The sequence below is a fragment of the Phocoena sinus genome, chromosome 6 (assembly GCF_008692025.1).
Source record: "Phocoena sinus isolate mPhoSin1 chromosome 6, mPhoSin1.pri, whole genome shotgun sequence".
NCBI lineage: Eukaryota > Metazoa > Chordata > Mammalia > Artiodactyla > Phocoenidae > Phocoena > Phocoena sinus.
The window spans coordinates 27,474,254-27,487,504 of record NC_045768.1 but is presented as its reverse complement, the minus strand read 5'-3'; the positions used below and the strand labels follow the sequence as shown (position 1 = coordinate 27,487,504).

Genomic DNA, 13,251 nt, shown 5'->3' with positions numbered 1-13,251 from the left:
CCGATGCAGGGGACACGGGTTCGTGCCCCGGTCCGGGAAGATCCCACATGCCACGGAGCAGCTGGGCCCGTGAGCCATGGCCACTGAGCCTGCGCGTCCAGAGCCTGTGCTCCACAACGGGAGAGGCCACAACAGTGAGTGGCCCGCGTACCACAAAAAAAAAAAAAAAAAAAAAAAAAAAAAACCAGAGGATTCAAAGGAGTTTAAATTTCCCAAATAAAATATCACAGAAAGATAAAACCTATGACCAAAAGTAACACCCACATACTGACAAATTTAGTTGTCAAAGAATTGGCACAGTTTTATTTGGAAAAAGCAAAGTTATAAACAGGAGTTGTAATATCACAAAACAAAATGGAATTCATGAGAAGAAGCAAGGCAAAGAAGATCATTTTGTTGACACAGGGCACAATTCTCTTAAGTCAATAAAACTTCCAGGAGTCTTTATGTGCAAAATGCATTGTATCTCAAGATATAAATATTTAAAGCAAACACTCTTGGAAAAACCAAAAGGAAGGAACAGACACTAAACAGTAGAGGGAGATTTTCACATAACTCTCTCTAACAGATCAAATAGACCCAAACTCCCATGAATATAGAGGATCAATTTAATGGATGTATATAAAAATTTTTTTATTTTTCAAACAAAAGATATATCTCCTTTTCTATTACCTACGGATGATTTATAGAAGTTTTACCTAGAGAAACTCTTTATAAATATTCCAAGGCAAAAACAATATGGAGCATACCTTTGACTACACTGCAATAAAATTAGAAGTTAATAGCACATGGTTACCAAAAAATACGATAAGGAAATTTTTTAAAAGTTTCAAAAAGAAAAAATAAACAACAGATGTTAGAGGCTAATGGCAAAGATACTGCACATGGAAGTGAAGGATGACACCAAAGGTATATCAGAAGAAAATTCATAGCCTGAAATGCTTTTCTTATTAAACAAGGAAGAATGAAAATTAATAAACAATCTAAGAATGGGAGATGGAGAAAGAACAAAATAAACATAGGCAAATGAAAAAGCAGATTTAATAAAGGTATGGTAGAAAGTGAAATAAGTCAGAAAGACAAATACAGTATGATTTCACTCATATGTGAAATATTAAACAAGCAAAAACTAAAACTTAGATGAAGAAAATGGAATAGTGGTTACCAGAGGGGAAGGGGAGGGGGCGATATGGCTAAAAGGGGGTCAGCTCTATGGTGACGATGGAAACTAAACTTTCGGTGGTAAGCACACTGTAGTGTATACAGAAGTTGAAATAGAATGTTGTACACAGGAAACTTACATAGTGTTATAAACCAGTTACCTCAATTAAAAAAGATGAAACCTGGAAAGTCAAAAAAATAAATAAAGATATAGTAGAAATTAATACATTAGAAAATCAGAAAAATGGTGAACCACAGAGGTAGTTTTTTAAGAGAAAAATAAAATGAACAGCTCTGCAAAGCTAATAAAGGAGAGAGAAGTCCTAGACACATAACATGAGGAATGAGAAAGTTGATAATGTAAATACAGAGATATTTTTGAAAGCATTTGTTACCGACCAGCATTCTTGGCCTTCCCCAATCAATGAAAATTGACTAGAGGCCATAGAAGGAATTCAGGCAAGGCTTTATTGGGGCCCCTGTTGCAGCAGTGGGGAGCGAGAACAAACCACAGGTTCCTTTGTTTGCTTGCTCCCTGAGGGGGCGGTGAGCTTGTTCCTTATATGGGGCGAGGGCAGGGGTGTGTCCAGGGGTCTCGCTGGAGGGGTGGCTGGGGTGGCTTAGGTGCTTTGCCCACCCCTTAGGTGGTGGGGTTTTCTTTATTTTTTTTTATTATTTTTAAAATTTATTTATTTTTTATTGGGGTATAGTTGTTAGTTTCTACTGTACAGCAAAGTGGAGTTCCCTGTGCTATACAGCAGGTTCTCATTAGTTATCTATTTTATACATATTAGTGTGCAGAGGGCATGGGCAGTACCCTGCTTTTGCTCCAGGCTCTTCAAAAGTGGCAGTTGGGTTTTTTGGTCTCTTTGTATCTTTTGTCCAGAATTTGTCCCAACTGCGCATGCACAGTTATTTTTAGTCCCAGACAGTTTCTTTGTATTTTGCTGCTAGAGGAGAGGTGTGCCCAGGTGCAAGCATTGCAGCACTGCAGCAAAGGGGCCCAGGTCCCAGCCTGTCTCACTCTGAATAACTGTATATAACACTTTATTAATGAATGTGAAAATGTCAAAGTTCATATGTCAAAATACCAAAATTGACTTGCAAGGTAGCACACTTGAAGGAACAAAATCTATCTAGGATTTACTAGTAAATTTTATTAACTATCAAGAACCAGCTAATTCATGTGATGAATAAATTGATGGAAGCTTAACAATAGATGGATGGCAGGGGGGCTGAATGTATGACTGGATGAATGGAGAAATAGATGGATGCTTTGGGGCCTGGATATGCAGAATTGGGGATTGGGAAGGGGGTTGAGAATGAGCGGGGAAGAAGGGAGTTTTAAGACTGGATGGAGCTGACGCTTGACCTCCAGCCAAAATGACTTTGGTCCACAACCACCTGGGCTCACAGGAGTCCCTTCTGAAAACCTCAGGTTCGTCTTTTCTGAAGCTAACAGCCCCAGCACACAGGACTAGAGATCCAGCATTCACAGGCTAATCCAGACAGATCAATTAAGACAGCAGAACCAGAGAGGCTGACAATGCCCCAGCCCTCCTAGGGACCTGCTCTTCTCTCCCCAACCCTCTCGTCCCTCCCCAGGAGCCCGCAGGTGCAGTCTCTCCAGGGGGCGGTGAGAGCCATGAATAGTAAGGGTTTTAGCTCAAGCACACAGAGGCGTTTAGCTGCCCAAATCTAATCCCCCAATAATCGGATTATGTAAATTCCTACTTCAACCCCCTCCCCTGCAAGACCTCGCCCCTAAACTCTCCACACTGGGAGACCAGGATGGGAGACCAGGATGGGAGAGGGCCCATCACGCTGAAGCATCACTGCTAGTGGAATGCTGCACCAAGACGGTTTCCCCCATTTCAAAAATTATAAAACCAACAATAACATGGAAGAAACTTCAGAGAAGAAAACAAATGTCGACCCTGGTTGCACTGTGCCAACACATCTGTGCTCCCTTCTCCACAGTCCTCATCTTTTCCCTCGTCCTGTCTCTCAGTCCTCGTCCACTTGTACACAGGTCCTATTTTACACTTACTGCTGCTTACCTTAGCCTCACACATTTCCAGTCTTGCTTCCTAGTTGCTACACTTCATTTTTACAACTGTAGAACGTGCCATTAAGAATATATTACCTCGCAGGCTTTTGGCCGAGAGGAAGGGTAATGTAGGTCCTTGGTTTAAATTCCAACATGCCCTCTATCAGGATTGAGGTACAACAGGTCGGGTGGGAGACCTGGGCACCATGAGGCACCATGAGGCAGCAGTTCCCCTCAGTGGCACACAGAGACAGATGGCAGAAAGGACAAATCAGGGCTGCTCACTGCAAATATTAGAGTATGTTCCCAAAGGCCCCTTTTGTGCCTATGCATAATTGACCCATTCATTCTCTCCAACCCACCCTCTAATCCATCCGCTGACTGCCACCAGAATGAGGCTTGTAACTGTAAATCAAAACATATCACTCCAGTGTTCAAGGCACACAGTTGCCTTCATATGGACTGCCCTCTCCTGCACTCATACGTGTGTAGTTCCTATCCAGCATTTCCCACTTTTGCACCCAGGTGATCGGGGACCCTGCCTTGGATTCTGTGCTTTAGATGGACCTGCTCTGGTCCTCCTCCAATGCCCACCAGGTGCCCATGTCCCACATTCTAGACCACACCCAGGGTATCAGGGACCCCTGAATTTATACCACACTCTGTATATCCAGAACCCCTGCATTTCTGCTCAAGTGGCCCTGAGCCTATTTTCAGAACCTTCACAGGGCTCTTCCTTAGGTCTGTGTGGGCTGGGATTCCACGTCATGTACACAAGACCCTTCACAGAGAAGGGGGTGGGAAAAGAATGGGAATGTGGATAGGTCAGGAGTCTCCATTTGTACCCTTGTCCTGAGCCCCACATATGTCAGAGGCAGCCCTGCCTCAAGGCCTAGTTTAAATGGCATCCCTCCCACGAGCAATTGCTGATCCTCCAGCTAGAATCTTTGCCTCCTTAACTCCAATTTCATACTCTCTGGCACTCAGGACTGTCTGTCTTGTATTTAGTCATTTTTGTCATGTCCTCTTCCTCCCAAAGACTGTGAACTCCTTAAAGGCAGATACAGAATTTTCTTCACTTTCCTGCCCTCTGAGAACTAGCAGTTTATGCAACAACTTTTTTACTTATAATAAGAACTGTATGCATTTTTTTTTTGAGGAGGAGGACAAACAACCCCCAAATCTCAGTGGCTTACAACAGCAAAGATTTATTCCTCACTCATGTGATGTGAAGGCTGTGGTTGGCTATGGGTTTGCTTTATAGCTTCCAGGCTGAGAAAGCAACCCCAAACATTACTTTCTCACGACGAAGCCCAACCAGCAATCACTCTTTTTTTTTAAACATCTTTATTGGAGTATAATTGCTTTACAATGTTGTATTAGTTTCTGCTGTATAACAAAGTGAATCAGCTCTATGTATACATATATCCCCATATCCCCTCCCTCTTGCATCTCCCTCCCTCCCACCCTCCCTATCCCACCCCTCTAGGTGGTCACAAAGCACTGAGCTGATCTCCCTGTGCTATGCGGCTGTGGCTGCTTCCCACTAGCTATCTATTTTACATTTGGCTGTTAGAGCTTCTGTTCTATCACCACCACATCAAGTTTGCTCACATTCCATTGGCTGATGCAAGTCACATGGCCAAGCCTGGAAGGGAGTGAGGAATTGCTCTCCCTTCACCTACAGGGAGGCATTGCCAGTCACATGACAATGGGAGGGGCTATGTAATCCTCTCACAAGGAAGGGAGCCAGTAGTTGTAACAATAATACAATTTACCACAGTAAAATTTATAGTAGTCTGACCGTGTACTAGGTACAGTGCTAAATTTTACAGATGAGGAAATTGAGGTAGGGAGAAGTTACATGATTTACCTAAGGTCACATAAATGGGTACATCAGGGATTTCAACCTGGGTAATGCAAATCCAGAGTCCTTTGCTCTTATCCACTAAGCTTTAATGCACTTGTGAATTTATTGTGCCAAATCCTATGCTGGTACCTTCAGAGAGTGTGATGCCTAGAATTTTGTTACTTACCCATTCATTTATCAACCAACATTTGAAGAATGCCTGTTCACTGGGTTTGAGGAGGAGACAGACAAGATAAATGGGTAAAATATTACTAAATGGGGGTGAGTGCTAAGGAGAAGAATAAAGCAGGGCAGGAGGATGGAGAGTCCTGTGTGTGTGAACGTGCAATTTTAGATACTGTGGTCAGAGAACCCTCATGGAGAAGGTGACATTTGAGCAAAGACCTGAAGAATGTCAGCTCCTTGAGGGCAGAATTTGTGTCTGTTTTGTTTGAACTTGTATCCCCAGTGCCTATAACAGGCACTGGCCCATAGCAGACACTCAATAATAATTTCTGAATGAATGAAAGGAGGTGAGGGAAGGAACTATTTGGATAACTTGAGGGGGAAGAGTGTTTCAGGCCGTAGAAACAGACAGTGCAAAGGCCCTGAGGCAGGAGGGTGACTGGAGTGTTCCAGAGCTGAGTACACCCCAAGGAGAGAAGGAACACGTGGGGTCAGGTAAAATCTGGGAGCCATTGTTAAGACTTCAACTTAACTCTGAGTGAAATGGGGAGCCAGGGGAAGGCTCTGAGTGAGAAGTGACAGAAACCTGACTTGGGTTTTCATAGGATCATTCTGGGTGATGTTGGAGAATGGACGGAAAGAGGAAAGTACAGAATCAGGAAGACCAATGAGGAGGCCCTGAAATACCAAGTGCCCAGGGCACTCTGGAAGCTGGGATGAATAAATCTGGGGATCTGTCCAGTGCAGTGATTGTTAAATTTCTTTGTGCGTCTTCATCTGCTGGGATACTTAGTAAAAACGCAGATTTCGGACCCCATCCCCAGAAAACCTGATATGGTGGTCTGGGTTGTGGATATTGAGATCTGCCTCCCCTCACCCATGATTCTGAAGCAAGTGGTTCTTGAACTACAGTTGGAGACTTACTGGGCCTTAAATGATTGACATCTGATGAGTTAACCGCGTGGCATGGACTTTCCGAGGTTTGTAGACGTAGAAGAGGGTGGGTAGGTCACACGCCCGGCTTTGCCGTGGTCGGGTAGGTGGCACGACCCCTCCCGTCCCCAAGCCTTAGGCAAAGCACGGTTTTCCTTCCGCCTCTGCTCCGTTTCTAGAACACAGGGAGGCTGGTCCTGGGAAGCGGGCGCGCCGTGGGGGGAGGGGGGAGGGAGGGACCTGCGGAGTCCGGGTCAGAAAGGGGCCCCCTGGGTCCCCGAGACAAAGGGCGGTGTCCTATAAAGGCGGTAGCGGAGGCGCGGCGCCCAGGCGAGGGCGACAACTACGGCGCGCGCGGGCTCCTGGATCTTGGAGAGGAGGTGCGTGGACTCCGAGAGGGACGTGGGCACTGCCGGGGCTGGTGGGCCAGCGGGTCTCCGGCGCAGCTCCCCGAGGAGGGCAGGGGTGTGGAGTTGACTTGGTGGCAGCCACCAAGGCGACTCGGTGAGAGAACCTGGGGGCTTTTCGCGGAGCAGGGGCGGTGGTGCGGCTCCGGGGGAGCCTGGCGGGTCCTCTAGCGCGTGTTGGCGGGGCTGCTGCGCCTTGGTGTCCGATGCCCGGGCACCCCTTGATGTGTCTCCGAGGGCCGCTTAGGCAGCTTCTGCGTCGGGATGAGCGACTCCTGGACACCTGGCACGTGCGAAACTTTAGCCGAGATGCTTTCCCGGACGCCTGAACTTCATCGCAAGGCAAGCGCTGCCTGCGAAGGGGAGCAAAAGTTATACAAAGAAAAGGGGAAAAGCCGGGAATGAAGCGGTCAAGGGCAGCAGGTTGGGCGGGGTGGGCGGCGAGGCGCGGGTGTTGAGTGCGTTTTGGGACAGGTGGCGCTCCCAGTGTGCCGGGAGCGCACCCAAAGACCCGCATTCATAGCAAATGTACTTATTTAGAAGAGTTGTCTACTGAGAAAAGTAATTGCATAATAGTATGTATTTTGATTTTTAAAGGATACATATATTTTATATAAAAAATATATATGTGTGTATGTATATATATATATATATATATACATACACACATATATTATATATACACACACCAAACTGGCTACTGCTGGGAAATGAGTTTGAATAGGTAGATGGATAAGGATGGTCTTTTATTTTTTGCTTTATCACTTGTGTACTGCTTGAATTTTTTTTTCTAAAGTTATCATGTGTTATTTCTATAGTAACTTCAAAAGGCAAAGCTGTGCCTAGTGTTGGAGGTTAGGCACCTTCCCCTAACGAAATTGTATAAACCACCCTTCACTGCCCTCTTTCTGGACGGTGTTTCCGCTTACTTTTAAAAGAAAGATGAAGGAGACAAATACACAGGACCAAAGGCCAGAAAGAGAAATTTAAAGTTTTATGAAAAAGGAGCAGTGTGAGTCTGAATGCCTGGGACAGGCCACCATAGAAATGTTAGCTGTACTTCAGTGCTGCAACCTTTCTAGCTGACCTGGGCTCTGTGTCCAGGAAACACCCACACGAAAAAGCAGCACCTTTTCTGGGGGCATAATTGTTCTTTTCTCCAGTAACCTGTTACCTTCTGTGGTGACAGTATAAGTAGAAGTTTGTGCACACCTACATTCCTATTCAGTTTACTGTGACATTCCTCCTGTCCAGGCATTCTTAGCCTGGGGCCTATGACACACACCCACTCGGCTGTATGGATAGAATTCAGGCGTTCTATATATTTAGGTGGGAAAAAATTACATCTTTATGTCTACTGACCTTTAAATTTAGCATTTCCTTTATTTATGAATGTGAGTAATAAACTACTTTGGCACTAGTCGTGCTGATGACTTTGTCACCAATAAAAAATCATACTTTCAACTCATGTTGCAGATCTTCTGAACAAATCATTTAAGTATCACCACTTAGAAATGATGGTAACAAATCTGTTTAATGTGTTAAGAGTGAAGCACAGGTATTACTGTCTTGCTTTTTAGAATTATCTTAATACCTATGAAGTATAATTGGTTATTTTATGTGTCTATTTTAATTCATACATTTAAAACTCTTATTCTGAGAAGGGAACCAAAGGCTTTTTCCTTCATGTATTTGAAATCATTGTTCTGAGATGAAATCCGTCCCTAGGCTTCCCCAGACTGCCAAAAAGGTCCATGGCACAAAAAAGGTTATGGACCCTGACTCAGCAGGAGTCAGTGGTGACATAGATGCATAAATACTCAGGCTTGGGACACAGGCTCTGCCACACAGGGATGTGTGACTTGGGACAAAAAAACTTCACACCTGTTTCAACATCTGTCAGATGTTCTCTGATTCTGTGACATCTGGGGTACTTTTTAAGTTCTTAAATTACTCTGAATCAAGATTAGCAGCCATCAGTCCTTGCAACAGGAAAAACACTAAATGCCACTTTCCTTTGATTTAATAAGTCCTTAGCAATTTTCCAGTGACCTCTACTTTGAGTTTTTCCAGCTTGTTAAATCACTGGTTTCTATTTCCCCCTGTGGAGAAGGACAGTATCACACTTGAGGATAAGTCAACAAGTAATTATTAAGCACGTCCTGGGATGGCAAGGCTACGTTTCAGAAGCCTTCTCTTCTCCCCATTTCCTCTGTCTGCTTCTCACAATAGGATGGAGCCCTCTCAGAAGAGAACACCAGTTAGTTTATCCTTCCTAATCTTTTCTTCCCAGCTTGAAAAAGACCCCCCATGGGACTAGTGAATGAGCTAAAGCCTCTTTTGACAAGAGAAGCTTAAAAGTGACTTTGCTTCCACAGTCCTGGCTGCAAAGCAACCAGCCTTGGTGTGAGCAAAACTGAATAGTTTTTAAAATCCCCTTGATTTAGGTTCAAACCTTCATATTTTAGGTATAGTTGGATACAGGTCTGACAAAGCTCATATTTTCATTGTAGATCCAAAGGCTAGGTTATTTAGAAATAACTTAGGTAGATAAAAGGCAAGGGCAGGGCATTGTGGCATTTCAGCATAGAACGAGGCCTTGGGAATCACCCCGTTCAGTTTGAAAGCCCCCTAGAATGCCTGAGTTCGGTGCTGTTTCTCTGCTCCTATAGCCCCTGTGCTTCCCTCTCTGTGTCCCAGGGCAGTGGGCTCCTCAGTGTCCAGCAGTGAGCACAGTGTCTGGCACGTAGAGTCAGTACGTGTTGATAGTGAAGCTTAGAGCGCGTGTGACTGTCATGGGTCCAACTAGGAGTGTCTCCACAGAGAGAGGAAATAGGGTTAAGTGGCTTATGGAGGGAGCCTAAGGCCAGCTGGTGAACTTGAGCCGCTATGATTCTGCTCACCACTGGCTTCTCAGCACAGCACTGGCCTCTCCAACCCAGGCAGAAGCAGGAAAGGCATCAAGAACCTGCATGGGGAAATGTCCTGGGGGGCATATATCCTTGTAGCTTATTTTATACATAATAGTTTGTACCTCTTAATCCCCTAGATACTGCTTCCTTCTCAAACATAGTTTTGCTAGGTCTCAGAACTCCTGTTTGGAGAGTAGAGCAGTGTTCTCAGCATTGGGTACACGCGGAGATCACACAGGGGTGCACTGCTTGGATCTCACTTCAAGAAAAAACTTGCAGTTCAGCTGCAGGGAGTGCAGTTAGCTGACAGCCTTCAGTGGCAGTGTCCTCAGGATGGGGCCTCCGTTCTTCCGGCAGCCCCCGGCCTATGAGTGAGCGTGGCAGCGCTGCCAGGATCTGGTGATTTCTGCCCAGCAGGGTCTCCTCTACAGTCACTCTTTGCCCTAGAGCTCCCTGTTGGGTTGACTGCCATTTTCCCAGGTCTGCGTCACAGCCCACCCTTTTGTACCACATGTGCCAATTTTTAACCCTCCAACTCCTTCCTACAACGTGGGCTGTTAACACAAACAACAGGTGTGGAAGGAAACTGGCACTCTGAGCGGCACCTACCAAGTGCCTGACATTCTACATGGCGCTTTATATAACTTTTCTCAGATATTCGGGATGTTTACCGACAAACTCGTGTCCTCAGGAAAGCCCAAATAAAACTAGGAGATTGGGATTGACATATATCCACTAATATGTATAAAATAGATAACTAATAAGAACCTGCTGTATAAAAACATACATAAAATAAAATTCAAAAAAAGAAATAGACAAAAGGTAGAACTTAGGGGAAAGTTCAGTGGCATTGACCCAATCATTTTGGTCTTGACATGGTTCTTTTACACCTTTCTCTAGTCAGCAGGTGTAGCTCTGGACTTGGCCCTTGGTGTGTGGGACCTTCTGCTGTGATTTTTAAGTGCTTATGTATGTGCTGCCTCCTCCACCAGACCATCCAATAAGCTCCTTGAGCACCAGTACCCAGTCCAACCATGTCCACAAACCCATGCAACAGAACAGGTCTACAGGAAGGGTTAAAATAAAGCAGCAAAGGCAACAAGAGCCAAGAGATTACAGTAGAGGCTTGGTTACAGGAAAACAAGATATCACCCCCCAGGAATATTCAGTACCTCACAAGTCATTTTTATTTATAAATATATTTATTATTTTGGTGTATTTATTCCCCAACACTTTTATAGCCATTACTATGTGTCAGGCACTGTTATAGTGATTTACAAATATTAACTTATTTAATTCTCCTAATAGCCTTTGTCTTCCACCAGTGGCTGTGGGCATGGGGGGGCTCTGGGATGGCCTGGAAGCCTTTATAGGAATGAAAAGGAGGATTGGATCTGCTCTTTAAAGAATGTGTAGACATAGGCAAGAAGACAGCGAGGAGGGAATTCAAGGGACAGAAGATGGCATGTGTGAAGGTGTGGAGTTAGGAATATTTACTACGCTTTGTGGGCACAGGAAGGGACCCTCTGCCCAGGTTGCTGAGACTGGAGCAGGCGGCAAACTGATAGCCATAAACCAAGAGCACCAAACATTGGGTGCTGGGCTGTGGCTCGTTTGCTGATGCGTCATAAAGGTTCCCATTAACGTAGATTAATCCAAGCCACCTGAACAAAGCGGCCTATGCCTCTAAATGTTAAAAAGGGCACAATTAAGAATTGGCAATATGCGATAATAATCACCTCTCCCAGGGTTGGAAAGGTCATCCAAATTCAACCTTGGAAAGCCTGGGTATCTTCCGCAGCATCCACGCCAAATCGTCACACATCCCCCCCCCCCCCGGCCCTTTTCTTCTTTTGTCCCGCTAAACAACCCCGCTTCTGCTCCTCACACAGCCGGGTTTCAAGGCTCATCACCCTGTTCACCCCCCTCTAAATGTGGTCCAGTCTAGATATTTTAGCTCTTACACAGCGGGCCCAATCCTGCAGATGAGGTCGGCCAGCTAAGAGGAGAGTTGTGCTGTCTCCTTCTTCACTCCAAATATTATCTCGTTAATGAAACCTAGGATCTCAGCACCCCCCTTTTTAAAGAATCTATATTCAACTCTCTGTTAGCAAATATATGTTTTATTCACACACGTACTCAATCCTACACTGTGCCTGGTTCTGAACAATTAGGAAGAGTTGGTTATAAAAGTAGTAATAGGGGTATTAAGATAAAACCACCTTTTAACTGGAGGCTTCAAAACACCCAGGGAGAGAAACGCTGAAGGAAGGTGTTCTTATCCTGCCCTTTCTTCTGCCATGTTTTCTTCCCTTGTCAAAGGAAGATTCAAAGCACCTGGAAGTGAGGCAGTGCATTTCCTAAGATCTGAGTGGAGAAGACTAACATCTCAAGTTCCTGGCAGGACATGTGCTACCCAGCAGGCCTCTGACAAGGTATTGGCCCTCAGGGCCCTTTCTCTTTCTCGTCTCAGGAGCTCCAACATGACCAGAAAGATCTTCACAAACACCAGGGAGCGGTGGAGGCAGCAGAACGTCAACAGTGCCTTTGCCAAGCTGAGGAAGCTCATCCCCACTCACCCTCCCGACAAGAAGCTGAGCAAAAACGAAACGCTTCGCCTGGCGATGAGGTACATCAACTTCCTGGTGAAGGTCTTGGGGGAGCAAAGCCTACAGCAAACGGGAGTGGCTACTCCAGGAAATATTCTGGGCCTCTTCCCCCAAGGACCCCACCTGCCGGACAGGACTCTCCTTGGTGATTACCAGGTTCCATCATCCAGCCCAAGCCACCACATTCCATAGTGGGGCTCTGGCTGTCGTCACCCCAGGCAGCACTGGTTCAGAAGTAACTAGCTTACCGACAGCCTTTTGCATGTTCCAGAGTCAACCTGGTGAATAATTTGTGAGGCATGAATTTAAGCTTCATAGGAGGTGGCTCAGGGTCGGCTTCAGGGTGCTGAAAGGGACCATGAGGAACGTGGCTTGGGCGTCTGTCACCCCCCACCCCCAGGGCTTCAGTCAGATCAGCCTGTCTCTGTCTATGTTATAAATCTGGGTTCTGCATAAGATGTTGTTTGAAAAAAAAAAAAAAAAAGACCCTTAGGTTAAAAACTGGTTTGAAAATCACTGTTTTACTCCGTATGTTTTCAGTTATAAGAAAGTTTTCTCAAAATGGATCTCAGATGGATGAGTAGAAAATGCTTCCCTCCGAATATATTTTAAAGTTTGTTTTGAAAAATGAGGCATATTTGATCAAGGGTGAACAATGTAAGACAAATGAAAAGATAGCCCTTGCAGAAACCAACCTGGAGACTTGCAGGAACACCTGTGAAGAAAAGACCCTCCTGGCATGTGAGGACCACAGGAAGGCAGCAGATACCTGTGGAAGAGCTCTGCATCTTTTATCTCTATGGACATGTGAGGTGTCACTTGCATAGGGCTGTGTATGTATATGTTATCTCTAAAGCCAAATGGTGGATTATACCTGTGAGAGGAAAGGACTTGATAATTTACGAGAGTTCATAGTTTTCTTATGAAAACCAGCTAGCTAAAATAGGTTTTCTACCTTAGTTTCCCATGTCAGGTATCAAAACTTTTAATTTAGCCTGAGTTTCTGCTGACTTAAGACCTGTAAAATTCAAATATAATGATGAAAATCTAAATATTACCATTTAATAGAGAGCTTAACAAAAGATTTAGAGTAGACAGTAGGAATGTTAATATCAGACTCTAATGAATTAATGAACATGTGATT

The 13,251-nt window shown here is 44.9% G+C and overlaps 2 protein-coding genes across 5 annotated transcripts in view; both read left to right on the top strand.

Moving 5' to 3' along the window:
* Nucleotides 1-12,299, top strand: part of TAL2 (TAL bHLH transcription factor 2) — a 35,068-nt gene extending 22,769 nt beyond the window's left edge. For both annotated transcript variants that reach the window (XM_032635497.1, XM_032635496.1), the window contains exon 3: nucleotides 11,948-12,299. In XM_032635497.1, the coding sequence (XP_032491388.1) occupies nucleotides 11,948-12,299 (352 nt within the window). The remainder of the gene's footprint in view (nucleotides 1-11,947) is intronic.
* Nucleotides 1-12,574, top strand: part of FKTN (fukutin) — a 102,027-nt gene extending 89,453 nt beyond the window's left edge. The window contains exon 13 of one of the 3 annotated variants that reach the window (XM_032635492.1): nucleotides 11,972-12,574. The gene's annotated coding sequence lies outside the window, so the exon portion shown is untranslated. Of the gene's footprint in view, nucleotides 1-11,820 lie in introns of all 3 variants that reach the window. The other 2 variants (XM_032635491.1, XM_032635490.1) reach the window with 2 other exon arrangements.
* The last annotated feature ends 677 nt before the right edge of the window (nucleotides 12,575-13,251 follow it).